The sequence below is a fragment of the Anomalospiza imberbis genome, chromosome 14 (assembly GCF_031753505.1).
Source record: "Anomalospiza imberbis isolate Cuckoo-Finch-1a 21T00152 chromosome 14, ASM3175350v1, whole genome shotgun sequence".
NCBI classification, from domain to species: domain Eukaryota; kingdom Metazoa; phylum Chordata; class Aves; order Passeriformes; family Viduidae; genus Anomalospiza; species Anomalospiza imberbis.
This window is the reverse complement of record NC_089694.1, coordinates 15,455,479-15,483,019: the sequence shown is the minus strand read 5'-3', so window position 1 is coordinate 15,483,019 and position 27,541 is coordinate 15,455,479. Positions and strand designations below refer to the sequence as shown.

General features: G+C 53.6%; 2 protein-coding genes across 4 annotated transcripts; one reads left to right on the top strand and one right to left on the bottom strand.

The window, feature by feature from the left end:
• Positions 1-406: 406 nt before the first annotated feature.
• On the bottom strand, positions 407-22,426 carry OCRL (OCRL inositol polyphosphate-5-phosphatase). 3 transcript variants are annotated; one of them, XM_068205067.1, is made up of 24 exons: positions 22,254-22,391; positions 22,083-22,162; positions 21,514-21,593; positions 20,616-20,654; positions 20,069-20,179; positions 19,913-19,996; positions 19,483-19,603; positions 19,233-19,394; positions 18,251-18,352; positions 17,708-17,822; positions 15,825-15,941; positions 15,499-15,689; positions 14,048-14,159; positions 12,511-12,620; positions 11,448-11,583; positions 10,109-10,219; positions 9,638-9,803; positions 9,207-9,442; positions 5,814-5,837; positions 3,490-3,609; positions 3,163-3,247; positions 2,605-2,732; positions 1,913-2,024; positions 407-1,810 (listed from the first exon to the last, which is right to left on the bottom strand). In XM_068205067.1, exons 1-24 carry the CDS (start codon positions 22,284-22,286, stop codon positions 1,686-1,688), a joined length of 2,700 nt encoding a protein of 899 aa, XP_068061168.1. In that variant the 5' UTR covers positions 22,287-22,391; the 3' UTR covers positions 407-1,685. The 3 variants fall into 3 exon arrangements, with proteins under 3 accessions (XP_068061168.1, XP_068061169.1, XP_068061170.1); XM_068205068.1 differs by having other exon boundaries at positions 20,069-20,176; XM_068205069.1 differs by lacking the exon at positions 5,814-5,837 and having other exon boundaries at positions 22,254-22,426.
• Positions 22,427-22,867: 441 nt separating this feature from the next.
• On the top strand, positions 22,868-26,980 carry ERCC6L (ERCC excision repair 6 like, spindle assembly checkpoint helicase). The gene has a single exon (XM_068205066.1). It carries the CDS (start codon positions 22,997-22,999, stop codon positions 26,708-26,710), a length of 3,714 nt encoding a protein of 1,237 aa, XP_068061167.1. The 5' UTR covers positions 22,868-22,996; the 3' UTR covers positions 26,711-26,980.
• Positions 26,981-27,541: the final 561 nt, after the last annotated feature.

Sequence of the window (27,541 nt, the reverse complement as noted above, 5' to 3'; positions counted from 1 at the left end):
CCAGCGCTCCCCTTGCTGGCCCAGCAGGGCCTTGGGCACCACGGGCATCAGTGCTCAGGGCTGCCAAAGCCGTGTGCCACACACAGGCACCAGCACCCTGCTGCCCCTGGCCGGAGCCAGAGCCATCTCCATCCCGGTGCGGCACACGCCACCACCCACAGTGGGACAGGCACTGAGCTGCAGTGCCAGCACATCAGGGGTGCACCCAGGAGCTCATCCAGCAGGAACCAATGGCATGGGACCCTCTGCCACTGTCCCCAGCTGTGCCCAGCTCGCTTCAGGAGTGGCTGGGGGAGAGCCCAGCCCTCAGCTGCGCCTGGAGCGAGCCTGGAGCTCTAGGCAGGGCTTCATGACAGTGCAGAACTGCATGAGGGAGGGCAGGCGCGCCCTGCACAGCCCCCAGGCCTTGCACAACGGAGGTTTATTTGGAACGAATGGTTTCCCAATAAATTATGTAATTTAAAAATTTTAAGGATAAGAAAAAGGCAGAAGGGAGGGGAGCCTGCAGCAGCTCAGCCAGTGCATGGGGAGCGCAGGGCCACACGACACCCTGGGCTAAGCCCAGGCACCGGCAGGGGCTCTGTGACCACAACCCCCTCCCCTTGGCTTTGGCCTCTCTCACCTGAGGCCACACGGCCCCACAGGCCTCTTAGTGTTTCAGTGGGACAGGCCACTCTTGCACCCTCAGTCACCAGCCCCAGGGCTGTCCCCTCAGCCAGCTGAGTGTGACCCTTGCACTGCAGCCCCCCCAAGCTGCTCCTCTGGCCTCCAAGGAGCATTTGTGGCTCCTTTCACTCTCCCAAAACCTGCACCCTCTGCTAGCACCGCAGGAAGGAGAGAATGGACTCCATCTAGTGGCACCTGGTGACCCAGCCTGTCCACACTGTCGGCGGGGCTAGAGGGACACCGGTCCCATCCTGCTCACGGTCCCATCCTGATGCACAGGACAGCCCAGGAGGAGCAGAGGGCAGCTCATGGCTCTGCCTGACCCTGGTCACTGCAAGCCACCCACCATCCTGTGTCCTCGGGGGAAGCTGGGACACGGAAGGGAGAGGAAAGTGAGGGCAGAGTGGGGGGTGCAGGGACAGACTTGTGTGCCGAGGCCCTGAGTCCTCCTGGCAGGGGGGGAGAGGGGAAAGGCCATGCCGAAGGGGAGAGGCCGAATGTCCAAACAACCTTCCTGGGTCAGCACAGTCCATAGCACAGTGATGGCATCAGGGCTGGCACGGCTGTGTGGCAGAGGGTGGCACATGTCCCACAGCAGTCTGGGGTGGTGTACACACCAGCACACGTACCTGGCACTGCAGGGACGCAGTGTGCCACGGCCTCCAAGAGCACCAGCCATCCCCACCCTTCTCTACAGCAGCTCTTGGGAGATGGGGGTGACACAGAGAGAAGCGTGACCTGGGGAACTGGTGATACTGCCACGGGACGATGGGTGCTGGCACAGTGCTCGGGTATCAACAGATCCACCTGGCTCCCACGGGGGAGCCGGAGGCTCCAGAGGTGGATGGCAGTGCAATGAGCGTGCAGGTCCTCTGCAGCGTGGGGTATGGCGTGGCAAGGAGGGGGAACGCGTCCCTTCCGACTGTAAACACGGCACTTGGAGAGCTTCGGGCCTTTACCCCTCGGAGCTGTCAGAGGCCCGGCTGGGGCGCGGGCCCGGCTTTGGCACACGGCACGAGTCATTCTTCGTCCCCGGTGAGCAGGAAGCTGTAGAGGAAGTTGATGGCACGCTGGCGGTCCTGCTGGGTCTGCCTGGCCATCAGGTTGGGCGGAGGGCGCAGGAGGAGGCTGGAGAACAGGGCGGCTGTAGAGGCAGGTAAAGTCAGTCAGTGGTGAGGAACAAAGACCTTGTGAGGTGCAGGAAGAGGCTGGGATGGAGCGAGGGCTGCAGAGGAACAACACTCACCGATCATGGTGGCACTGACGTTGTTGTCCTCCGAGTACCTGAGCAGCTCCCGCAGGAAGGACATTAGGTACCGAAACACGTTGCGGTGGCAGCTCGGCAGCTGAAAGATCACCTGCAAGGAAGTCGTGTCAGGAAGCTCTCCCAGCTCCCACCGCTGCAGCCTGGGCACACGTGGCACTCTGGGCTCCACAGCAACTTACCCGCAGCTGCAGCCCACTACTGATGGCACTTGTGGGCTGTGGCTCCTGGTGACACTGCTTCAAGGAAAGCTGTGTCATCAGGAAAAAGCCCCCAGTGCCCTGTGGCTGCTTCCTGCTCGTTTCCAGTTGGATCCCAGCTCTCACTGCCCCAAAACCTCCCCCTCTGCTCAGGGACATGCTTGACCTGGCCTGCTGTTCCACCAGCTGTCAAGAGCCACGCACAGCCCTCTATGAAGGACAGGAATTATAGCTCTGAGCAGGTGCTCAAGCCCTCAGGACCAGGGGTGGCTCACCCCTCCCTGTTCCCCATGTGCTCAGGATGAGACAGGGCTCACTTGGGGTCTCTCTGGAAGAGCTGCCCACTCTCCCAGAGCCACTGCCAGCCCCCAGGCAGGGAGCAGGGCCCAGCAGGCCCAGAGGCATGGCACAGCCCACAGCAGCAAGAGCTGCCCTGAGCCAGCAGCAGCCCCACAGGTCAGCACAGCCCCGCACCTGTCGGCACAGCCGGCTGTTGTGGGACCCCTCCAGGCACCGCTGGTACAGCTCATAGCAGATCACAGGCTCTGGCAGAGCCTCCAGGAAGATGAGGAGAGCTTCAGCCACAGAGTGGTTACTGCCCGCTGGAGCACTGGGAATCAAGGGTCATGCTGAGCAGAGAGATCCCCTCCCTCCCCAGATGCTCATCTCGCAGGAGGTCACACAAGTTCCCTGCCTAACCTTTCCTCCTCCTTTGTCCTCCACTGTCCCCCATCAATGAAAAACCCTACATTGCATTTCTCACCCTCTGGCTGTACAGGAGCCCCCTGCTCCATTAGCCTCTTCTCCAGACCATGCTCTTCAGTATCCCAGCTCCTGCACTTGGCACAGCCCTGCAGAAGCTTCCAGAGCCCCCGGCTACTTTGGCCAGCAGAGATTCAACTTTGAGAGGGGTTGTGGGGGGGACCAAGAGGAGCCTATCCCTGCCAGGAACCCTGCCAGGTAAAGGTGACAGACAAGCTCTCCTGAGAATGAACTCTCCCAGCAGAGCTGAGATCCACCAGGGAAGGATACGGATTGTCTCGGGAATGCTGGTGTCCAGGCAGTCAATGATCTGCTCCAGCTCTTCCTGCATGCCTGGAGTCTGGAACAGGTCCTCCTGTCAAAAACAGCACAGGGATGGAGTAAGTCACCTTCCCCAAAAAGGCTGAGACACATGGTGACTGATGGTGAGTCCTAGTGAATGGTGAACCCTGGGACACCAGCCAGTGCCTTGAGCACAGGGAAAAGCCTTGCCCTGTAAACACCAAAGTGGAGCTGATCTCCAGGTGTGTGTGAGGAACCAGGTCACCAGGAGAGCTCCAGCATGGCGGAGGCTCTCTCCCCCATCCTCCCTCTCACCTGGTGGAGGGCATGCTTGAATAGGTGGTCCACCAAGAGCCAGATCTCCTTTGGCACCTGCAGCGGCACCTCACTTGCTTCCTCACTGTCCAGAGAGCCCATCTGCAGGATGGATTTCTCCTGGGGAGAAAGCACACAAGGGCTCAGGGAAACCTCAGCCCCTTCTGCCTCAGGCCCTTAGTCCCTGGTAGGGAAAGCTGGGAGAGGGGAAGCAGCAGGACCCTGGGGTGCTCTAGCCCTGACTCACTTTCACAGCACCAGCCATTGCCCCACAGGTCCTGGCTCCTCTCCCTTCTGCTGCCCCATGGAACGACCTGCCTGGTCTCTCCAACAGCCCCCTCAGACCCCCAGGAAGTGGCTCTGGCTGCCCACGGTGCCCTGGCCCCATCCCAGCTCCCACCCTGCAGCCAACAGAGGCCGGGACCCCCCAAGTCCTTGTGCTGGGGGAGCTGCCACACTGGGGAGCCCAGCCCCATCCCCACTGATCCCACGCCTTCCCTGACTCCGGGGTGCTCCAGCCACGGCTGCTCTCAGGGCTCTGCAACTCTCCTGATTCCTGAAGTTTCTTCCTTGATTTTCCCAAGGAGAGCTCTCATTGTGTATGGGCCACCACTGTCACAGTTCCTGCTTACTCCTGTGGAGCAGCTGATGAGCTCCATGGCTCAGATGTCTCCAGCACACCAAGCTTTAACCGGATCCACGTTCTTGGCTTGATTTTACTCTCACTTCATGATCACTCACATTCCTGTGACCTCCAAGGAGGAAGCCATGCCCAGCACTCCCAAAGCACCCAGGAACCAGCACAAGCAGGAACACAACCCTGCCACCAGCAGAGGAGTCCACAAGCCACACAGAAAGCACCTCACTCCAGCTGAGACAACAACAGCTATGGCTGTCCCTGCAGCACACACAGCCACTGAGAGCAGCCAGGGGCGGCTTCCCTGCTATGCCCGGAGACACCCCCAGCTGACACGAGCCCTGGTGGCACGGGCAGTAGCCCCACTTGCCACACAGCACAGCACAGCTCTGGCCTGCACAGCACCAGGTCTGACCCCACCAGTAGATAAGGAGTCATGGCTTCATGGCTGCCTCGCTCAGTCACATGCACTGCCAAGGTCAGGAAGCAGCATGTCAGGCAAGAGCACTACAAAATTCCTCTAAGAGGGAAAGGGGGAGAGCTGCAGGCCCTCTCCCAGGGCTGTGGACACTCTTCCCGGGCTAAGGCTCTTCTACAGAAATCCCCTGTGCCAGGGCATCACTGGAGGCCAGGGCATCACTGGAGGCCAGTGCTGGAGCAGCCCTTGGCATGACTGGGAGAGCTGTGGAGACCCCCCATACAGGAGATGCCAGGTATTCAGCGAAGAGGAGAAGGCTCGAGATGCCTCGGGGCAGACGACGAGGAGGAGCAGGAGCAGGAGCAGGGGAGGAGGCAGGTGCACATCGGCCGGGCCCCGAGCGCCCTCTCCTGCCGCGTGTGAGGAAGGGAGGCACGGCCACGTCCTTCCCACGGGAAGATGCTCCCAAAAAATCTAAATTCCTCCCTTCTCCTCCGCCAGCAGGGAGTCTGTGAGCTTCATGTGGTTAAACACCCGAGCTCGATCCCCTCTTGGAGAGGGAACATTCCTTCCCTCTCCTGTTGAACTCTGCCACTGTGCTGACAGCCTAGAGCCTCAGACTGGGAAGCCGGTGCAGAGCCAGCACAGGGAGAGTATGAACACCCCCAGCATCTCCCACTTGCTCTCCCAAGGAAGTTTTCCTTGCTTGGCTCCAGCACTGAGCACGGCTGCCAAGGGAAGCAGTGATCCCGCTCGGGCACTGTGGCCATCAGAGGCAGCAGCCCCAGCTCCACTGCTTGAGGAGGCACAGAAACATCCAGCTCCTGCACAAGGCCCTCCCCCGGCCTCCACAGGGACACCATCAGATGGAAGGAACAAAAGACCTGAGCTTCCTACTCCAGCCCTCTTCTCACAGGTCTGAGAGGATGCTATGGTGAACCCCTCCTTATGGTCAGAGGTATGTCAAAGGCTGCCAATCTTTTTTGGGAATATCCAGCATTGCTGTCAGGATCAGGAGAGTAATTTTTTTCCCCCCTCAAAGCAAATTTGGTGAGCTTTAACATCGCAGTAGGGCTTGGCTCTGGGGTCACTGCGTGCTCCTCCATGCTCTCATCCAGCCCACAGCTGTGCTAAGAAGCTTTGCTGGCAGCCATGTCCCCTCTGTGCTCCCCTCCCCTTCCCTCTGCCACAGAAAACAAGGGAAAAGCTCTCATTCTTTACAAACACACCACTGAGAAGCAGACTGCCACACAGCAATACTTGTGTTACCTTTTCTAAGAAGCTGTCTTCTTCCTGAGAGCAGCAGGAAAGAGAGGAGAGGGAAAAGTGTGGTTAAGAGGGAGAAAGCACTCTTGGATTAACTCTCCTGATTAAGCAGAAGCCTAATTTGCATTACAAGAACCCACTGAACACCAGGTCCTTCACACATTTTGCTGACAAAGTTAAACCTGTGGTGAGAGATTTGCCTGCCAATGAACAACAATCCTGCTCATATGATGCACAGCCTTGTCAGGATTTCTGGAAAGCCCACCAAGGGGCTTAGACAGCACTGTTCAGTGGCCAACAGCCGGGCCATGGGCAGGTGAGACGTGTCTGCTAGGAAGAAGTTCCCTGGTCAGAATCGCTGTCCCTATGTTATTTCAGCCATCTTCCCTTGTGACCAGGCCAGAGATAAAACGTTCCCTGGGCTAAATCTGTGTTTCTGAGTGTGTGGCAGCTGTGGAGCTCACAGGGCCCCTAAGCAGCTTTCGGTAGGGTCAGGGAAATGAGGGTTTGTGCTCAAACCCGGCTGCTGCTGCTGCAGCCTAAGAGCATTAGCATAGCCCAGAGAGGAGTGTGCCAAGCCCTCAGCATCCCCAAAGAGGATCCCTGTACAGCCAGGGCCGGCTGGACACTGCTCATGGGTCTGCAGGAGGAAATGGAAGCAGGCTGTCCATGATAAGTCTTGGCAGATCGACCCTTCAGGGTGGGAACAGCCCCAGAGCATTCCCAGGCTGAGCTGGGAGCAGCTGCAGCTCCCATGGCACAGGGACACCAGGAGGGAGGAGCATCTCAGGGTCCCCTGTGGCCTCTGCAGTGCCTGCTTTCTCTGGAGCCTCCCTGAGTTCTTACAGAGCCACAACAGACTGTCCTCTTCCTGAGAACAGCTTGCTCTGAACAGGAGCTGGCACAGGTTTCTCTCCTGAGGCAAGGGGGAGGGACACAGTCACAGGTTTGGGAGGGCAGACAGCCACCTGCACATTTTGTAAAGGGTGAGTCATCTCCACCTCACCCCCCAACCTGAGCCTGGCTGCTCACCTCTCCACAGAATCACAGAGTGGTTTCGGTTGGGAGGGACCTTAAAGCTCATCTCATTCCACTCCTCTGTCATGGGCAAGGACACCTTCCACTATCCCAGGATGCTCCAAGCCCCTTCCAACCTGGCCTTGGACACTTCCAGGGATAGGGTAGCTCTGGGCAAACTGTGCCAGGCCCCCCCACCACCCTTACAGGGAACAATTTCTCCCTAATGTTGAGCCTTCAGCACAATCTGCTCCACAAGACTCACCTGTTCCTGACAGGGGTTCTTCAAGAGGCTTTTAAAACCCAAAGTAGGATCCCAAGAAAAAACAGGATGAGACATTAATACTGAAATCCCAAAGGAGAGGTGTTCAAGTGACAGCAGCCATGTTACTGTCTGCCTCCTGGGAGAACCAGGAGAGCCATTCCCAGACAAACTGCCACCTACATGGTACTGCCCTGCACCCACCTACCTCAGCCACTCAGTGACTGATCTCCAGACCTGTCTCCACTGAAAATGACAGACAAAGTCTAGCCAGGCTGAGGAAAATGTTGGAGGCAGTGAAGGATGAGCCCATGCAAGTGCAGAAGGTTCTTAATGCACAGACACTGCCAGCCTCACACAGCCTGAGCAGCACCAAAACTCAAGGAACTGCACCCAAATGCTCCAGCTTGCAGGGCACGCAGCACCAGCACCACTGACCCAGGAAGTAAGTGCTCAGCTTGGTCTGATTCCAAGGATTTCTCAGCTCACAGGTAAAATCAGAACCAAAAAATTAAATATCTGCCATGTCCATAAGGAGAGCTGTGTCCCTGCTGCAGACACTGGAGCAGGTGCTCCTTGCTGATTGTTTTGCCTGCTTTATTTCTTGATGTTTCACTGAGTAACAGGAGAAGGAAATCTATATATGAAAGGAGAAGAAGCCTCTTACAAACCTAAAAGTGTGTGTCTATGAGGGCAGAGCCAAGAGTCTGGGCCCAAATTCCTCTCCATCAAGCAAGAAGTTGGTGCTGAGCTGGAAAAAGCAGGTGGAAAAGCAACCAAGGCCAGTGAAATGTTCCAGACCCACTTCTAGAACAAGACTGACTATAACCAAATCCTCAGAAATCTGAGGAATCTGAAGCCTGGATCAGTTGCTTGACCTGAAGAGGCAAACAATGTATCTTGCCACCTGCATCCTGCCTAGCCTGAATAGTGTGTTAAAAAGGCAAAATTCTCCTATAAAAGGGACTTCTCTGTATACTGGACTTGTGAGAAAAGTAGGTACCTACAATAAAATATGGGAACTGGAGAGGCACTGGACAACTGCTGAAAGGATAAGAAAATGTGGAAACAATGGGAGTGGAGGCTGGCAAATCTACAGAGGTGGAAAAGCAGCAGCGTACTGGACAAAAACCCCCTCATGTAAGGGTGAGACTGTGAGATAGGAGAGGAGAGAGAACACATGGCAGAGAGACTCAAACAATTGGGCTGAGTTTTCAGGTGGACAGGAAGAAAGGACTCTCCTTGCTGAACAAGAATAGGGACATGAACTGGCACTCAGGAGCTGCTGCACCTCACTGGAACATGGCCACGTAAGGCAGTAAGGAGAGATGAATGAAACCAGCCTGGAAATCAGAATTACATCCCCAAAATAGAACAATCCCAGAAACAGCTGAGAGTAGCCAAAAAACAAGAGGTGACTAGGGCACCACTGCACCCTCTCTCATACACACAATGAGCTGTGGGAGGAGGAATACTGATGCTGAGGGCTGGAATAGTCTGGGGAGAAGAACAGTTCGCTGCACCACAGACAGATCTCTCCCTGATGAGCTATCTCTCACCCAAGGCATTATCTCTCACTGTGGCTGGTGTGGGAGGAAATGGCCAGAGAGGCTGCACCATTGCTCATCTGCTGAGCTGTGTCCTTCAGCACCACACTCCCACACCACAGACTTTCCTTCAGTCCTCCTGCTTCTGCTTGCTCCTTCCCCTGAGCAGTGGGAATGTATCCAGAAGGAAAAGGCCCCTGAGGCACTCACCATAGCCGAAGCAGCCCATATACCTTGGATGAGAGGACCCTAATCACATCTCTTATGACACCGCAGTGCCACCCAGCTGAGCCTGCCAGCATCAGTAACACCAACATGAGGTGCTGGGATCACTTTTTTGTCCCTTCAAACAATATTCAGAGCCCACACAGAAAAAAGAGATAAAGTACAGGCTGTCAAAAGCCATTGGCTGTGGTAGACAGGAAGAATAAAAGAGCACCTCAAGCTCTGTGAAGTCACTCAGCTCAGAGCCAGCACAGACAACCTGACCTGCAGGTACTGCTCCTGATTTGGGAGCAATCAGAAGGGAATCAGGCTTCTCTGGGTTAGAAGAGCCACTTCAGAACTCACCAGGTCTATGAGCTTGGTGACTGGAACTTCTCGGATGGGTCGCTTCATCCGGCACAAGGCCTCGAGCGAGGTGCCAAAGCAGCTGGGCAGGTAGGTCCCACTGATGGTCAGGAAATAGTCCTTCCCCCGGTCCAGGTGCAGGACAAGAATATCCTCAATTTTATCCTCGCCGGAGTTCAGGAGGGTGACCGAGTCCTTGCTGACGTACACATCCAGGGAGATCTCTGTGCTCTCATCTGCAACACACTGGAGCTCTCAAGAACACAGACACTCTCCAAAAGGGATGATGGGGACAAACATACAGTAGCAGGGACAAAGGCCACACAGAAAAAACAAACAGACAAGACTGATGGCAAGGAAGGTGGGATACAGGAAATACAGGAAGGACTGAATGGAGATGGGATGGGGCGGGTCTACAGCACTACACTCACCTGGCTCCAGGTAACCTTCACAAGGCTCAGCCCGAAGCCATGGCTTGCAGTAGTGGCTGTCATTGAGCTTTGGGATGAAGGAGAAGTGACAGGTGACCTGCCCATTATTGGTAATCTGGAACTTCTGTTTCCGCAGCTGACGGAACTTCACGTTCTCAAACTCGAACTGCAGAGCAAAAAGAAATCAAGTGATATTACTGGCCAGGATATGGTCCATGACCAGCCCCCCACAGACTCTGCAGTGGCCCCTCAAGGCTGAGAGGAGCCCACCTAATGCAAAATTCCTCACAGAAGTCCTGCCATGGAGCCAAGACAACATGTCCTCGCTAACCCAACTCCTGATCATAAGATAAAGGATAGAGTTCAATTTCCTACAATCCAGTTCATTGAAACTAAGTCTTTGAAAGAAGTTCTGGCACTTTGAAGGCTGCTGTGTTTGGGCAGTGACAGTGATCCCAGTTTCAACCTCACCTCTCTCCTGCTCAGCTCCAGCGAAGGAAGAAAGTCATTCTCCATCCTGTCCATGATACGAACAATATCTTCAAACAGCTTCCGATACTTCTGCTCATCCACAACCTTCACCTGTGGGAGACAAAGAACACTCAATGAAACTTCTGACTGGCTTTCACAGGAGCTTTCTTGATCATGAGCAAACTGCAGAAGTGAATTATTTCTCTAAGCACTTGCTTCTGTAGCTGCAAGGCTGAGAGAGTTCACACACACATGTGCAGTCCCAAGCTGCGTCTGCAACTCTACACAGATTTCACCCCTGCAGGTGTTACTGGCCACTGGTCACACACCTGGGAGATCACTGGAGGCAACCTCTGTGAGACAGCATTGGCATGCTGCAGCATTCCTCATGATTCTCCAGAGGGAAAGAAGAAAGGCTTTTCTTTAAATAGACTCAGCCTATTCTACTCAACGCAGGTAAGGCACACATGAGGTGCTGTGTCTGGTTCAGGGCTCCCCAATACAGGAGAGACATGGAGCCCCTGGAATGGGGCCAGCAAAAACTACAGAGATGCTGAAGTGCCTGGAGCATCTCCCTTAAGGGAAAGACTGAGGGAGCTGGGGCTGTTCACCCTTGAGACACAGCTGAGAGGGGCTCTCAGCCCTGTCTGGTCCTGTCTGCAGGGAGGGCTCAGAGCAGGGCCCAGGCTCTGCTCTGTGGGGCCCAGCAATGGCACAGGAGGAATGGGCAAGAACTAATCCCAAGAAGTTTCACCTGAACACGAGGAAGAGCTTCTTCACTGCGGGGGTGACAGAGCACTGAAATGGTTTTCCTAGAAAGGCTGTGAAATCTCCCTCAGTGGAGAGAGTCCAGAATTGCCTGGACACAATCCTGTGCCATGTGCTCTGGGATGGCCCTGCTGGAGCAGGGAGATGGGACCTAACAACCCACTGTGGTCCCTTCCAACCTGACCCACCAGCCACCCAGGGAGCAGGAGGTAGCAGAAATGGACATAGAGTGTCCCCATTTGCTGCACCAGAAAACCTGAATTTGCTGTCACTCCCCACTGAAGACATCCAGCTGTGAACCGAAAGACACAACTGACGCAGCACAGGTATAGCCAGGTCCAGGCTGCTGCTGTGCCTCCATGTGGAGCAGGGAACAGCAGGACTCACCCATTCCAGTGCTGCCAGATGCAGCAGGCATGCCTGCATCTGGACAGGTACACCTCAGCTGGGTTCATCTGTCCTCTTGCAACAGCCTCAGCAGATGTGCCCCGACTCCATCACCGCCTCCCACAGTAATGCCTGGAATGCCTGGCAGTGCTGGGATCCTGCCCCAACAAACACACAAACCTACCCCAATGCGGAACAGGGCGCTGACAGGCTTGTGGTCACTGGTCTTGAGCTCCATGTGACTGCAGTACCGGAGCTGACTGACGTTCCCTCCTCTCCAAAGGATCCGATCACACCACGCTGGCACACGACACTTCCCACTACAAAGAAAAACAGGTTACCAGGGGAATCCAACAATCCTGTCCAAGCTGTTCCTCTTCGCAACACGGCAGTTCCCTCCACCCATATCATCACAGCAGTGATGGGATGAACTCCTATCACTTACCCCAACTTGAATTTTGGTTTTTCTTCTGCTCTCTCCCCCTTTCCCAATACAGCGGATAAAATTCCCATCCTTTCCAGCACCAGGAAACACAACAACCCTCAGTCGAGCCCATTTCCACAGCCTGAACCCATGTGTGCTGTGACCCAAGCTGCATGACTTTCTTGTGCTGCCAGACCCTTCTGCCCACAATCCAACCCATCGCTTATTGTTTCCGCTATGGAAAGTCTACTCAGTGATTACTATTATGTTGTGAAGCCTGAATCCTGGGTTATCCTTCTTCAGAGTAACTACTGTGATGATTCATAAACCTGGCAAGTCAAATTCAATCACTACATAGTTTGAAAGTCCTTCTTAGGAGTCTCTCCCTTCGGAGCAGCCCCTGCAGCAGATGCAGCCATGTCTGTGGGAGGCACCAAGCAGGAACCACAGTTGCTATCACAGTGCAGCCACCCTGTGGGTGTGCAAGTCAGGGGACAGGGTGACTCAGAGAGCTTGTTTCCTTAGCTCTTTGATTCCTTTTTTATACTGTTTGCCTGTCCCTGGTAATAGAAAAAGCCCCCAGGGCAGGGTGACCTGAGCTCACACTTCACCTGCCTTCATCCAGTGGGATCAGCAGCTACAGAGGTTTAAGGGATGTGCTTGGTCAACATACACAGGTGCTGCTTATTGCAGAAAGCAGGAAAGAAAGGAAGGCCAAACTAACACTGACAGGTATGCACAGCTCTAAGAAGCAGGAAATCAAGTTTTGTGAGAAAATGTGTTTTATGCCATAGGTAGATACACCCAGTTGCAGCCAATGTACCTGGAGTCCCAGCGATCTGTTTTAGAGTCATATTTATATGTGGGGATGAAGTCAATATCTCCCTCCATGAAATCTGCAAATGCTTTCTTCTGAGTGCGCTGAATATTCAGCTAAAGCAGAAAAAGAAAGCTTTAAAAAGAAAAAAACCAAACCAAACCCAAGAAACCCTCCCTTGCCACAGCAGTGTTAGAGAGCAGATCTACAGGCAGAGCAACCATGGCCTGTGGCCATTCTGTGGGATTCACAGACACCCCCAAACTGCCTCTCAGACCTCACACCTTTAACACACAAGTGGAATGTTTTCCAAACAGACTGAGTACAAATGGGCATGGTACTGCTCAACCGACCATGCAGGCAGCATCAAGCAAGAGTTAAGGGAAATATTAATTACTAAATGCTTTCATCAGTTTTCAGGCTTAAGATTGCCATCATTAATCGTTCTCCACCAATCATTTTAGCAAGAGCCTCCAGGATTGAACTTGCCTGACAACCTGACACCACCCTCCTTTGCTCCTTTCCTCTTCTGAAAAACCTCCTGCATGTTTTCCTCAGTAAGACCTAAACTACAGCTGTTTCCTGAACAAAACTCTGTAGCAAAAATGAGCTCCAGAGGACAATCAACCAAATTTATTGTTAAACTGTGTCAGAGGTGATATTGCACCACTGCTGTTTATGTTTCCCGAGCGCAACCTTTCACCTGAAGAGCACCTGCCACCAGCTTCCGTGTGCTGCAGGGAAGGCAGGGAAGGCGACAGCACAGAATTTAGGTCAAACTGGCTGAGCAGATTTGGACTCCAAATCAATACCTCTTTCACAACACTGATCACAGCAGCTTTTGTTGCTCTTACAAATCTCTGTGTTCAGCTTGTAGTTTGTATTTAAGAGAGAACTCCAGCACTGAGACACAGACACACTTACACAGTGACTGCCTGAGTTACCCAGTTACCCCAGTATGGACAATCTGGTTTTACGGGGATGTTGCAACCAGGACACCCAGAGCTCTGTCAGAGTCCACTGTCTATGTCTGTGCCCAGACCCTTACTGCAGTTTGCCATGGAATTATGTAGGTTGGAAAAGTCCTCCAAAACCATTGAGTCCAACAGTTCCTCCAGCACTGTCAAGGCCCCAACTAACCTATGCCCCCACGTGCCACCTCTGCATGTCTGTTAAATCCCTCCAGGAATGGGGACATCACTGCCCTGGGCAGTCTGTGCCATGGCTAGACAGCATTTTCCATTAATAAATTTTCCCAGATAACCAGCCTGAATGCACAACTTGAGGCCATTTCCTCTTGTCCTGCCAGTTGTTACCTGGGAGAAGAGACCAACCCTGACCTGGCTGCACTGTCCTCGCAGGGAGTTGTAGAGAGCGAGAAGGTCCCACTGAGCCTTCTTTTCTCCAGGCTGAGCCCTCCCAGCTGCTCCTCATCAGATTTGTGCTCCAGCCCCATCCCCAGCTCCATGTTTGCCAGCTCCTCCCTAGCAGAGGCATGTCCCAAACCAAGATGACCTCCCAGGGATGGGGCGAGTTCACTGACCTGGTCATAAGTCAGCAGTTTCTGAAGTTCGTTCTTGCTGATGAGATTCTTCACTTCACTGGCATCCAGCAGACACAGCCTGTAGTTCAGGTCTCCCAGCCAGATAACAACACTGCAAAGATACACATACAATCGTGGAATGGTCTGGTTTGGAAAGGAGCTTAAACCTCATCTTGCTCCAGCCCCCTGCCACGGGCAGGGACACCTTCCACTATCCCAGGTTGCTCCAAGCCCTGTCCAACCTGGCCTGTAAGAATTCCAGGAATGGGGCAGGCACAGCTTCTCTGGGCAGCCTGTGCCTGGGCCTCAGCAACCTCACAGGGAAGAATTTTGGGAGCAGATCAGCAGTTAAGAGCTCCCCTTTTGAAACCACATTAAAGCTGAGACATGTGGAAGACAAAAAGGATACATTAAAGACTGAGTCCAACAGCAGAAATTTCTACTGACAGCAGATCCTACAGGACTAAGTCCATCTCCTTTGGAATTCCCCAAAGATTGAAAACTTGGTTTAGTAGGAAATACTGTGTTTGTCTCAGTCTGAAAAAAGCCAGAGAACAGAGAACTCTGTAATGAAGCAAGACTAGTGTTCACACAAAATCCAGCTGGTGTTGAGGCTCTTCTCATGTTAAGAAGAGGGCCATGGTGGAGCTCATTAAGTGGAGCCAGCCTGTCAGCCAGCAGGACAGGTGAGGCATCTGTATCTGCAGGGTTATCCCTCATGTGACACCCTGCTTTTACCTGTTGGTTTTTCACTGCCTTTCCTTCAACCAGAGCAGGCCACTGCTGCACCACCGAGCCAAGACCGCCTGAAGCAGCATTAGCAGGAGCAGAATTAGGTTCCTGTAGTTTACAACCTTCTGGACATTGTTTCCCATCCCTGCTATCAGCCACACCTCACCAGCACCTGCTCTCACCCTGCTCCTCTCCAGGCCTACAGCCTTCTTGCTATCAGAAGCTCAAGAAACACTCATGGGACTTACTCTTTACTCCATAAAGGTTTCATTTAAAGATTAAAATTTAAATCTCTTGCTAGTAACAAAGCTCTTCCTGTTTATAGTCAAACCTCAACACTTCCATTAGTGGATTATCAAGGATAATCTAATATTTCAAGGTTTTTTTCTGTACTAATCCACTCTTCATTTTTGGTTTTTAAATGGTTTGAGTAGTCATTATGCAAGTACCAACCATTTGTATTCTGTTTAGGTACCAGCCATTTGTATTCTGTTTAGGCCTGCTGAAAAGGAAGTTATACACAAGTGCAAGGAGAGGGTGCACAAGGCACTGCAACAAGAAGGTGACCAGTTTGTCTGCAGGAACTGCAGCACACCACAGCCCTTGGGATTTCAAATTATTTTATTAAGCCAGAAAACTTATCTGCATCAAACCTCCTGTTGCTGCGGTTCTGACTTGACTTGGGTTACTCGACACCACTGCCAAAGGGTACAACTCACTCGTGCTTCATGATGTTGGGCTCAGACAGGCAGTCCGAGCTGGGGATCAGGAAGCTCATCCGGGCACAGATGTCCTTGTAGTCCTGGTTTCGGCGCTCAAAGTCCTCCACGTGGGCAGCCAGGTGGGAGTTGACGACACAGAAGGTGGTGTTGTGGAACATGAACCTGATGGCCACGCCACCCTTGTTGCCCTAGGGACAGGAGGGACCAGTGTGGTTGGAGCAGGTGGCAGGTGAGGGGACTGGGATGGCACAGGTGAACCAAACCAGACTGTGCCACTTCTTGCATGGATACAGGGAAGCAACAAGCTGGCCTTGGTGACTCACCATCTTTCCCATGACTCCTGTGCCCACAGACTCTGTCACAATCTCTCTGATATTGCTCAGATGATCCTTCTTAGCAAATATGAGCAACATCATCCCAACCAGGCGGACCATTTGCACCTGCAAAAATAAACAGGATCCTGAATTCCCAGAGAGGCAGTGGGAATGCAGGTCTGATCTGATCTGCTCTGCCTGATGCTCTGCTGCTCTGGCTCTCCCTGTTCCTCATGTTCTCTACTCAATCCCTAATTGCAACAACAGAACCCAAAGGGTCTCCTGTCCACAGCAAGGTTCTTGGGGTCTATCTGTCACCCCTCAGGAGCTGTCAGCAGTGCTGAGCCCACTACATTCCCTACTCTGGTCCCTCCCTACAACAGGGTAGGCAAAGAGAAACTGAATAAATGCCCAGCAAGTTTGTGACTCAGGTCTCAGCCCTTGCCGTGCTCTAACCAGCACAAGCAGAGAAGGCTGCAGGTGCAGTGGGAGTCAGAGCCCACCTTGGCTTACTGTGGACTCCAGTGCAGAGGGGAATGGACAGAGATGTTCCTATTTCCCTGAGGCAGACGTGCCTGATGAATGGGGTAGCAAAAGGCATCTCTGAGCTACACAGACTGACTCATTCTCAGGAAATACTCGTTCCCTAAAGCCAAGTGCCTCTCTGGATCTGAGCAGTTATCTGCTTCCACAGAGCTCAGCCCACAGAGGGTAACACCATGCTCATGTGCCCTGTCCCAATCGGGATCTCAGGTCTGCTGCTGATCTTTTACATGTGCTAAGCCAACACTGCCCAGTCTGTGACCTTCCTGCACCTGCAAAACAGTGGTGTCACCCCTCTGAAACAGTGACATCACCACTCTGAAACAGTGACCAGGCCTCGTCTGCTTGAGCACAGTCTGCATGCTCACCTCTATGCACAGAAACATTCACATGTGTTGGGATTAAGTCTATGGAGTGAGGAAAGAAGCTGAGAGCAGAAAATTTGGCTGCAAGAGTCCAGCACCCAGTCTGCTTTGCAGGAGCAGAATTTGCAAGTGACCACAAGCCTTATCTACAGCTTCAGCCACTTCCTCCTCCTGCAGCCATATCCTGTCATAGCCCTCCCTTTCACTAAGATGGGAGAAATTCACCCGAAACTAAAGTGAAGCAAAGAGAGGAGAGGGAGCAGGAGCCTCTCTGCAGTTCAAGCCCTGACTCCTGGCTCTTCTTGATAGGTCTCAGTTCAGCAAGACACTCTATTCCCTGCTTCATTTCTTGTAACACCTGCTCAGAGCAAGCAGTATGGGGTGTGACAGCAAACACACAAGCTAAGGAAGAAAGGGAAACCCATTTGTGTATTCAGGGCTGACCCCTGCAGCAGAAAGGTTTGTCACAGCAGAGATAAAACCAATGTCTTGCTCTAACCCAGCCAGATCGAAGTCCTGCTGCCACAGCTGAAGCAATTCTGACTCAAGGCAGCAGCATCTGGAAGATTTCACTTCATCAATCATCCCATTCCTTCGGGGAAAAGCTATTAATTTAATTTACCAGTTCAGGACACACCTGGCTTCTATAGTACAGGATGAGAAGGTAATATAGGTAGAGAATTTGAACCTGCTGCTTCCCTTACACCTACCTCCTACTTGATAAAGGTATTGTAGTCCCAGTCCCCACCTTTATAAATTTCTACTTCAAAGCACAGCATCTCCTACAACTGTGGTGCAGAAACAGATGCTCCAGATTTAACTTGACACGTTTGACACATGCCCAGGCACGCACATGCCCAGTATCACCCTTGGTTTCTCCAAGCCTTGCTCCTTGAAGAGGGAGGAAAAGGGCAGCCCTTTTCCTCTTTCCTTCCCATCATGCCAGCTCCATGACAAGCCCCCATGCCACTGAGCAGAACTCACTTTCTTGTATTTGGCCTTAGGGTGCAGGGACCTCTCCACAGCAGACAGCCACTCCTGCTCCTTTGTAGAATCAAAGTAGAAAAAAGCCTCCGTGCTGAGGTCCAGCTCCTGGAATCTGGAAACCCAAGAGCTTAGCGCCTCCAGCCTTCCTGCACATCCCCCTCTTCCTACAGGAATGCGAAACCTCCAGCAACAACCCTTGGAGGAACAGCTCCTTATGGCCAATTGCTAAATAAAGCAGTAGAATTCCCCCATAGTGCCTTTGAGATCCCACCCCAAACCCCCCAGCAGCCCTTTCCCTGAGAAACACCACTTTAGGCAGAGGACAACGAGCGAGCTCTGCAGATAAAATCTATATTTCCAGCTCTCCAGAAAAATCTATTATGTCATGCTAGCTTTGTTCAACCTGATCCTCTGCCTCTTCCAATGGTGTTTTGTCCTCAGATGGCCCCTGTGTGACACAGCTCAGCTCTGTGCAGCCTCTGAGAGCATGACAGGAACCTAAGCCCAACCCAGCCCTCCTGGATCCCCCCAGCTGCTCACCCGATGCAGTAGAAGTCCGGGGGCTCCATGTCATACACCAGCCATGGGGTCAAGATGCTGTCAGGAGACTGCCCATTCACATTCCAGGTTCCTACAAAGAACCTACAACACAAAAGCAGCTGAGCTGTTAGAAAACACAATGAAAACCACAGCAGCACAGCAGTGTTCTGGCTGGAAGCACACACTGTGAGCTGTCCCTGCACGGGGCAGTAACTGCCACGGGGGAGCTGAAAGTCACAGAATCACTGAGGTTGGAAAAGACCTCCAGGATCATTGAGTCCAACCTGTGCCCAATCCCCGCCTTGTCACCCAGCCCAGAGCACTGAGTGCCACATCCAGGCATTCCTTGCACACCTCCAGAGATGGGGACTCTTCCCTGTGCAGCCCCTTCCAATGCCTGACCACCCCTTCCATGAAAAAATTCCTCCTGGTGTCCAACCTGAACCTTTCCTGCCGCAGTTTGAGGCCATTTCCTCTTGTACTCTCCCTTGCTCCCTGGGAGCAGAGCCTGACCCCCCTGGCTGCCCCCTCCTGTCAGGGAGCTGGGGAGAGCCAAGAGGTCCCCCTGAGCCTCCTCTTTTCTAGGCTGAGGCTTCCCTGCTCCCTCAGCGGCTCCTTGAAAATTCTCCCAGGCTTGGCTCGCTCCCAGTGACAGTCCCCTCGGAGTAAGGCATTCCACCAGCAAACATCTGGCTCTTTGAACATCACGTCGCGAGGGGCAACACCACGACACTATGGTGGCACCTCTGTCTTCACTCTTCCTGCCCACCTACTCCAGCCTCACCAAGGCTCAGGAGATCTGACATACACAGAGAGAAGACAAAAGGAGCGGCTGTCCCATGGACACGAGACTTTTGGGCTGTACCATCCTCACTGGCCACTTGAGCTGCAACCCCTCACCACCTGCCAGGGTCCAATCCTGGGTGAAATCCAAGCTCAAAGGAGAGATCCCACAGCTCTGTCCTTCCCTCCCAGGTCTCACCTGAAGTTGTGCAGGTTGATGTAGGCCTTCTCCCTCTTGGCCAGCACATGTTTGATGAGCCCCTCTCTCTGCCCTGACCGTGTGCTGGGCAAAAACATCTTGCGCATCGTGTTGGTCACCTTGGGCTGGTCTCTGGATGTGCCCTCTCTCTCCCGGTGAAATCTAGGAAGGAAGCAAGAGCAGCACTAGAACTAGTTCTGCTGTCTAGGAAGAAAAGTAAAAAAGGGAACAGATCCCCGATGTTACTTACTGCTTATTCTGAGGGACAGGAGGAGGTGGGGGTTCCCGTCGAGATCCCGTCTGGTGGTTTTGCATGTTTCTTTTCTCTTCTAGGCTCAGAGTGTTGAAGTCATCCTCAAACCCCAGAGCTCCTGTAATGAAAAATCCAAGAAAAACACCCTGAGAAACAATCTGAAACAGCTCAGATCAAGAAGGAAAAAATGTAACTCCATAGAAAGCAAAAAACCAAATGAGAGTAGGAATACATCAACTGTGTGACCCTGGAAACGGGAGAAAGGGGCACTAACCACAAGGCAAGGCAGGAAGAAGCTTAACATGCACAAACCTAGGATGAAAATAGCACTCAGGAAGGAATTAACAGACAAGGAAGCATGGCCAGACCCAGCTCCTACCCTTGGCACCCCAGCACTGCACAGGCCCTGGAGCAAAGCCAACTGTACCTGGAGACAGACCTGTGAGGCTCTTCTCCACCTGATGCCAAATGGCTGAGTCCTTAGATTCAGGAAGAGATGCTTTCAGGTGGGCTGGAAAAAAATCCATCTCCGTCAGAAACTGCTAGCAGAGGATTTCACATGCACAGGGGCAACTCTGCTCACCTTCCTGTATGCTCTGCACTTCTGACAGGAATCCCAAGCAGCGCTCCTCGTCGGGGATCTCGAAGAGCCGCTCCGGCGCCTCGTCACCCTGGATCCGGACCTTGCAGCCTGCTTCAAACACACTCACTGAGTCAGCCCAGGCTGCCTCAGAGTCCCCAGGCTTCCCACCCAGCTTCCAGGTGTTGTTTGTGATGGAAACCTGCACCTAAGTTACCCTCCCTGCGCTTCTGAGGTCCCCCCACCCTGCTTGGGGTATCCCCAGCACATTCTCCTGGCTTTAGGAATCCTCCCTACTGCAATTTTGCAGAAAAGAGCTCTAAAAGCAGGAAGAAAAATTGCAAACATTTTGACCATTTGCATTTCAAACCTTGTCTGTCATGACAACCGAGTGTCTCACAGAGCCAGATGACAGTGTCAGAGGGAAAACAACCCCTGTTTGAGCAGAGGACAAACACAGAGCCTGCAGGAAGACTGGAAGGCAAAACAAGCACCAGAGGCTGTTCCGTGACAGGACCTTTAGCTACACCACTACCCTAATGAAACTTACTGTTTGTAGCTATATCAATCAGCAGAGTTTCTTCTGCCTCTAGAAAAGAGAAAAACGGGATCAGTAGAGCTGACGCTGGATGCTGCAGTAATTGAGGACTCATGTAATTACAGTGCCTGCTACCAGCCATGAGAGAGTCCTGACAGGAACAAAGAGCTCTAATTTACATCTGTACATTCCTAACGGTTCTGGCAGAGAGAACCTCAACAGTCACCTCCCAACCAGTGTCCCAGAGAGATTCCCACCACACACTTCTCATACACCTGGACGGTTTTTCCCCATCAGTGCAGCTACTTTGGGAAAGACCAACTTGACAAGGAACTTCAGAGCTTCTCTACAGAGCAAAACCAGGGGCAGAACATCCTGAACTGCACACAAGGGAATGAGCAAATTCAGAAAAAAGGACTTTTACTCCTTACAAAGATTCGCCCCAGGGCCACTTACTGCTACTTAAGTTCTTCCAAGACAAGGCCTAAAGCCCTTCCTCATTCAACACCTGGGATGCTGAGAGCTTTCAAGACCTTAGGAAGTTTAGATGTAAACATGCAGGAAAAAGCAACAGCTCCCAGCTCTTGGCATAGCAGAGAAGTCTGAGAGGCAGACACCAGCAGACACCAAATTCCAGACCCTGAAACCAGGTGCTGCATATGTTGGCTCTGTGTGATGCCAAGCCCACCACGCACTGGAGCCTGCCAAGTTCCTCACAAGTGCATGCTGACATGGAATGACAACCTGCTTGAATGAGGAACAAGGGGATGCCATAAAATGTGACTTGCTGCTTCACAGGGAAAGGATTCAATCTGCTGCGGCTCAGGAGACTGCTCAGGAAATACCATTAAGTTTAAGGTTTGTGGAAGAACAGCAGGGGATTCTCGACCTTCCCCCCAGCAGTCAGTACCTTGCACACACTTAAAACGGCTATTGATGGGAATATAATCCGGATCAGAGTTTTCTTTCTCCTGGGAGCGAATAACGACCCTGCAGATAGAAGGAAGGCTTGTAAAACCCCGACAGCAACGCACACAAACGGGAGCTGTGTGTACAGAGGAACGGGAGCTGTGTGTACAGAGACACAATGTTTGATTTTTATCGCTAAGCTTCTGGGGCAGGAGGAGAAAAAGGCAACGAGGGCGAGACCGTGCAGGACGCGGATAACCCGGGGGAGAAGTAAAAGCTGTTGAACTCTCCCTGCCACGGGGCAGGTCCAACGCCGGGGTGGCAGCGGCTCTGGTTACCGGAGGAGCGTCGGGGAGCCGGGAAGGCACCTCCGGAGCGCCGGTCCCGCGGGTCCCCGCCCGCAGGGTGAGGGGAGCCTGCCGGGGGAGCACGCAGGGATCCCGTGAGTCACGACGGCTGTGGCAGCCGGGCGGAGAACCGAGCCGTGCCCGGGCACGGCGCATCCCGCCCCCAGCCCCGCCGCGGCGGCACCAAGCGAGGCGAGCCGGGCCCCGCCACGCTCGCACTCACCCGTAGCGGCCGGCCCGCCGCTCCAGGCCGAGCACGCACGGCTCCCGCCGCCCGGCCCGCACCTCCGCACCAGCAACGCTCTGCGCCGCAGTTAAGAAAACCTCCGGTCCCCGGCCTGCCCCGCCCCGCCGCTGCCCCCCGCCCGCCCGGCCCCCCGCGCCCGGCGGATACGAGCAGGCCGCAGCCCGCGGCGCGCGCCTCCATGGCAGCGCTCGGTCTCCCGGCGACTCCGCGCTGGGCACGGGCGCGGAGCAGAGCGGCGCCCGCCGCCGCGCCCCCTGCTGGCGGGAGGTCCCCACCGCCCGTGCCCGTGACGTGCACCGATTGCACGGCAGGAACCGGCAGTGCACCGGGGCCGGGTGGACCTGTGGATCTGCCGGGTTCCCCCTGCACGTCCCGCACCCCGCTTCCCACCGCGCGGCGGGAAAGGGACCGGCCGGGACCGGTGCTCGTCCCGGTGTTGCCCCGACTAGGGAGGAGGTGCGGGCAGCGCTCCACCCCGCCCCTTTGCTCCCGCCCCCGGCGTTGATTGGCTGCGGGCGCTGTGATTTCCATGTGGCGCGGTGCAGGCCGGGAAGGGCCGCGTTTGAAGCACAGGGCGGCAGCGCTGGCGCCATGGCCGCTCCGGGGCCGGGAGAGGCGGCGGCGGCAGAAGAGGAGCGCTACCGGGGGTGAGCGGGGACGGGGCCGGGCGGCCGCGGGCGGGCTGGGCCGGGGGTGGCGGTGGCGGGTCGGGTCGGGTCGGGTCGGCACTCCTGGGTGTAGCCCGGGCCTGGCCACCCGGTGCACACGGTGACTCCCACAGGCTCGTGGCCAGCGCGAAGGCGGCGGCGGCCGACGGGGACTTGGAAGAGGCGCTGCGGCTGTTCCAGTTGGCGGCTGCCATCCGCCCCAGCGAGAAGCTGCGGAACCGCATGCAGCGGGTGCAGGAGGCACTGGCGACGGCCGAGCAGCAGCAGCAGGAGGAGGAGGAGGATGAGGGCTTCGTGGACGTGTGCGGCAGCGGCCTGCTGATCTACGGGGAGATGCACAGGAAGCTGTTCCAACACCAGCGGGAAGGTGTTGCGTTCCTGTACCGCCTGCACCAGGACAGCAAGCCCGGTGGCATCCTGGCAGATGACATGGGCCTGGGCAAGACCATCCAGGTGATCGCCTTCCTCTCGGGTATGTTCGATGCCGAGCTCGTCCAGCATGTCCTGCTCATCATGCCCACCACCCTGGTCAGCAGCTGGCTGGCTGAGTTCGCTCGCTGGACCCCCGGCCTACGCGTCAAGGAGTTCCATGGCACCAGCAAGACAGAGCGCACCAGGAACTTGGAGAGGGTCCAGAGGAAGAATGGCATCATCATCACAAGCTACCAGATGCTCATTAACAATTGGAAGCAGCTGGCCAGCCGCCATGAGCAGGAGTTTGTCTGGGACTACATCATTCTTGATGAAGCACATAAGATCAAGTGCCCATCAAACAAGACAACCAAGTGTGTGTATGCAATCCCGGCCCGGTACCGCATCCTGCTTACAGGCACCCCTGTGCAGAACAACCTGCGGGAAATGTGGTCCTTGTTTGACTTTGCCTGTCAAGGCTCCCTCCTGGGAACTGCCAAAACTTTTAAAATGGAATATGAGAATCCCATTACCAGGGCAAGGGAGAAGGATGCAACTCCAGGTGAGAAAGCACTGGGGCTAAAGATATCAGAGAATCTCATGTCAATTATAAAGCCCTATTTCCTCAGAAGGACCAAGGAAGACATAAAAAACAATCATGCTGATAAAGCTGATGCTCCTCTTCCTGAGGATCCAAGTGAGAACAAGGCTCCTGTCATGCCATCTCTCACTAGGAAAAATGACTTTGTTGTGTGGGTATACCTGGCACCAGTGCAGGAAGAAATCTACAGGAACTTTCTCTGCCTGGATCATGTGAAGGAAGTACTGATGACAAACCGATCGCCTTTGGCTGAGCTGACAGTCCTGAAGAAACTCTGTGACCACCCCAGGCTTCTGTCTGCGAGAGCCTGTATCCAGCTGGGCTTGGAAGAGGAGGTGGGCTCTGAGCAGGATTACAGGATGGAAGCAGGTATGTTTTCAGGCATGAACAAAATAGATCATCTCTCTGATGAGACTGTGATCCAGGAGTCTGGGAAGATGCAGTTCCTTGTGGGACTGCTGGAACGGCTGAGAGAAGAGGGACACCGAACCCTGGTGTTCTCACAGTCGAGGAAGATGCTGGATATCATAGAGCTCGTCCTGTCTCGCCGACAATTCCAGATCCTGCGCATTGACGGCACGGTGACCCACCTGACGGAGCGGGAGAGGCGCATCAACGCCTTCCAGAGCAACACCGACTATTCTGTCTTCCTGCTCACCACGCAGGTTGGGGGCGTTGGCATAACCTTGACGGCAGCCAGCCGAGTGGTAATCTTTGATCCCAGCTGGAATCCAGCAACCGATGCTCAGGCTGTGGACAGAGCTTACAGAATTGGGCAAAAAGAGAACGTAGTGATTTACAGGCTGATCACCTGCGGCACCGTGGAAGAGAAGATATACAGGCGGCAGGTATTCAAGGACTCGTTAATCAGACAGACCACCGGTGACAAAAAGAACCCATTCCGTTATTTCTCCAAACAGGAACTAAGGGAGCTCTTCACGTTGGAAGATACTCGGACATCTGCAACTCAGATCCAGCTGCAGTCCCTGCATGCCATGCAAAGGAAGTCTGACCTGCAGCTGGATGAGCATCTTGCTTACTTGCATTCCCTGGCAATGTTTGGCATTTCTGACCACGACCTGATCTACACAAGGGAGATGGCTCATGAGGAGCAGGTGGAGAGCGAGGAAGCCCATCAGTACATCCAGCGGAGGGTACAGAAAGCCCATGAGCTGGTCCAGCTGGAGTCCCAGCTCAGAGATCAGAGGATGGAGGGGATCAGAAATGCTTGTGAAGATACGTGGCAAAGACCATCGGGATCAGTTCCCAGGCCAAAGAAGTTGTCTCCAGGGTTGAACGACAAAAATCACTTTGTTTCACCACCAGTAGCTGATGCACATGAAAAAGACAAAGTTATTTATCTTACAGACGATGAAGAGGCTCAGGTGCTCGATGTCAGTTCCAGAATGACAACTCTGACTGTTGTTGACTTGGATGAAGAGCAACTGGCACAAGGTGTGTCCAGCATGGAGACAGGAGTGCTCAATACCAGCAAAACAGCAGAACAATCTGAACAAGAACAAGCAGAACAAGAATCTGAGCAAAATCCTGAATCTAGCATTACACCATCATCTCCTGCACTCGAGAAAGAGAGTCAGAGCCTCCAAGAGAAACAGCATTCGCAGGTCCATTCAGACAGCTCGGCCAAGACAAGGAATGACCTGTCTTGGCATTGTCACAATTCCTCTGAGTCTGGCATGGCTGATGATCCTAGAAGTGAGGCAGAATTGTCAGTTCAGATATGTGACCCACACACTGCCCTGGGGACAGAGCAGAACAATGTTCCTGAGCCGGCTTCTGCTTCTGCAGTGCTGAGTTTATCAAATGCTACACCAGAAATCAATGCTGCGCTCTACAAGTCTCACGTGTTAGAAGACAACTTGGAGGGTACATCTGCTCCTTCTTTCCAGGATCAAGTTGACTTCAATCTGGTTTTGGAAGAGTCTGAAGAGGAATGGCAGGATGCCTCAAATAGAGGAGGATCAGTGGAACACCCTGAGAAGGAGAGCTTACAACTGCAGGCAGAAAGCTTGTGTGAATCTCCAGACAAAGAATCTCCAAACAAAACTTGGCCAAGTGAGACCAGTAGCCATGGCAAACCCTGTCCCACAGCTGAGGAAGAGCCAAATGCCTCTCTGCAAGAGAGTAAATCATTGGAGGAAAGCAGTGGTCTCTTTACTTTTGGTCGGAAGAAACGCTTAAACAGAATTTCTTCAGACAGTGAGAGTGAAGAGCAGCCAGAACAAGTGCCCTCCTCTCCCTTGGACAGCACTCGGCATGGACTTCTGGAAGGAATTAGCGCTTCCACCCCTAAATATGACAAAACAAGAGCTAAAGCCATCTTTTCTCCCCAACTAAATAACAGTGGAAGCAGGTCTAATGCTTCCAGGCGCTCGTTCATCAGCAGGTTGGTAGATGAGGTGGAGGATATTGGGGAAATCATGGGAACCACTGATGAAGAAGAAGAAGATGATGATGATGATGGTGATGAGGAGCAAGATGGGCTTGTGGAAGACGAAGCTGAGGAGTGCACTGGGGAATCTGCTGAGCCTGAAGAAGAACCTAGTGGAGAAACACTTGATACAAGTGAAGAATCTTCCCACACAGACAGTGTGGAATCTGAGCAGTCTGAGGCAGAGGAGATGGAGTCATCTCAGGAGGAATCCACAGGTGATGCTGAGCTCCAGTCAGGCGAGCAGATTGACTACTTCACCCAGGAAAGCAGCTCTGAAAAGGGCATTGGGCAGAGTTCCTCTCCTGCTGCAGATTATGACACTTTGGTACAGAGTGGGAAGAAACTTCAGAATGATGGAAAACTCCAGGAGGCTTTGGACTGCTTCCTGCAAGCTCTTGACATAAAAAGTGGAGATCCTGAAGTTATGCTGCTGACTTTGAACTTGTACCGACAGCTGGCCCAGAAGTGACATGTATGTGGCTCTGTGAAGACTGTCTGGCTCTTCCTTGTTACCGTGTGTCTGCACCATGGCCCTGGGATCCCTGAGCCAGCTCCGGGTTGGTGCCTGCCTTATATTCATGGGACTGGGCAAATTCAGCACCTCCTGCTTGAGGAAACAGCCCAAACATCCAGGTGTTCGATACTGGGGAGGGAATGTCACTGTGAAGTCAACTCACAAAGGTGAAAATGGTTCATGTTCCTGATTATTCAATAAAAGAATGGAATTGTTGATGTCTAAGCCCCTCTCCATGCTGGCAGCCCTGGATTCACCTTTCTACCCTCAGGTTTTGCTGCTCCTCTCCCCTGAGCAGATAGGGACAGTACAGTCCCATGGCTGCTGTACAGCCCAGCTCTGAGATGCTGTAGTTATTCCCTCCTTTTGGGTTTAAAATAAGCCAATTTGGGTGCCTTACAGATCTTCCAGTTCCAACCCCTGCCACAAGCAGGGACTCCTTCCACTAGACCAGGTTTGTCCAAGCCTGGCCTTGAAACACTTCCATGGATGGGACAGCCACAGCTTCACTGGGCAACCTGTGCAAATATTTTATCACTCTTAGAAGAATTTCTTCCCAATATCCCTTCTAACCCTGCCCTGTCAGCCTGAATCCATTACTCTGTATCCTGTCATTCCAGTTCTAGATAGAGTCCCTCTCTGGCTCCCTTGTAGGCCTCTTCAGATACTGAAATGTGCTATGAGGTGTCCACACAACCTTCCCCAGCCTGAACAGGCTGAAAAGCCTCAACTCTCAGCCCTTCTTCACATGGGAGATGCTCCAGTCCTCTTACCAACTTTGTGGCA

Bases quoted from the DNA above. Each gene is read 5' to 3' on its own strand.
- OCRL (XM_068205067.1), bottom strand. From the start codon at position 22,286: ATGGAGGCGCGCGCCGCGGGCTGCGGCCTGCTC. The intron at 21,594-22,082 runs GTGAGTGCGAGC...TTCTATCTGCAG, and splicing joins CGGCGGGCCGGCCGCTACGG to GGTCGTTATTCGCTCCCAGG. The intron at 9,804-10,108 runs GTGAGGTTGAAA...TTTGCTCTGCAG, and splicing joins TGGAGCTGAGCAGGAGAGAG to TTCGAGTTTGAGAACGTGAA.
- ERCC6L (XM_068205066.1), top strand. From the start codon at position 22,997: ATGCAGCGGGTGCAGGAGGCACTGGCGACGGCCGAGCAGCAGCAGCAG.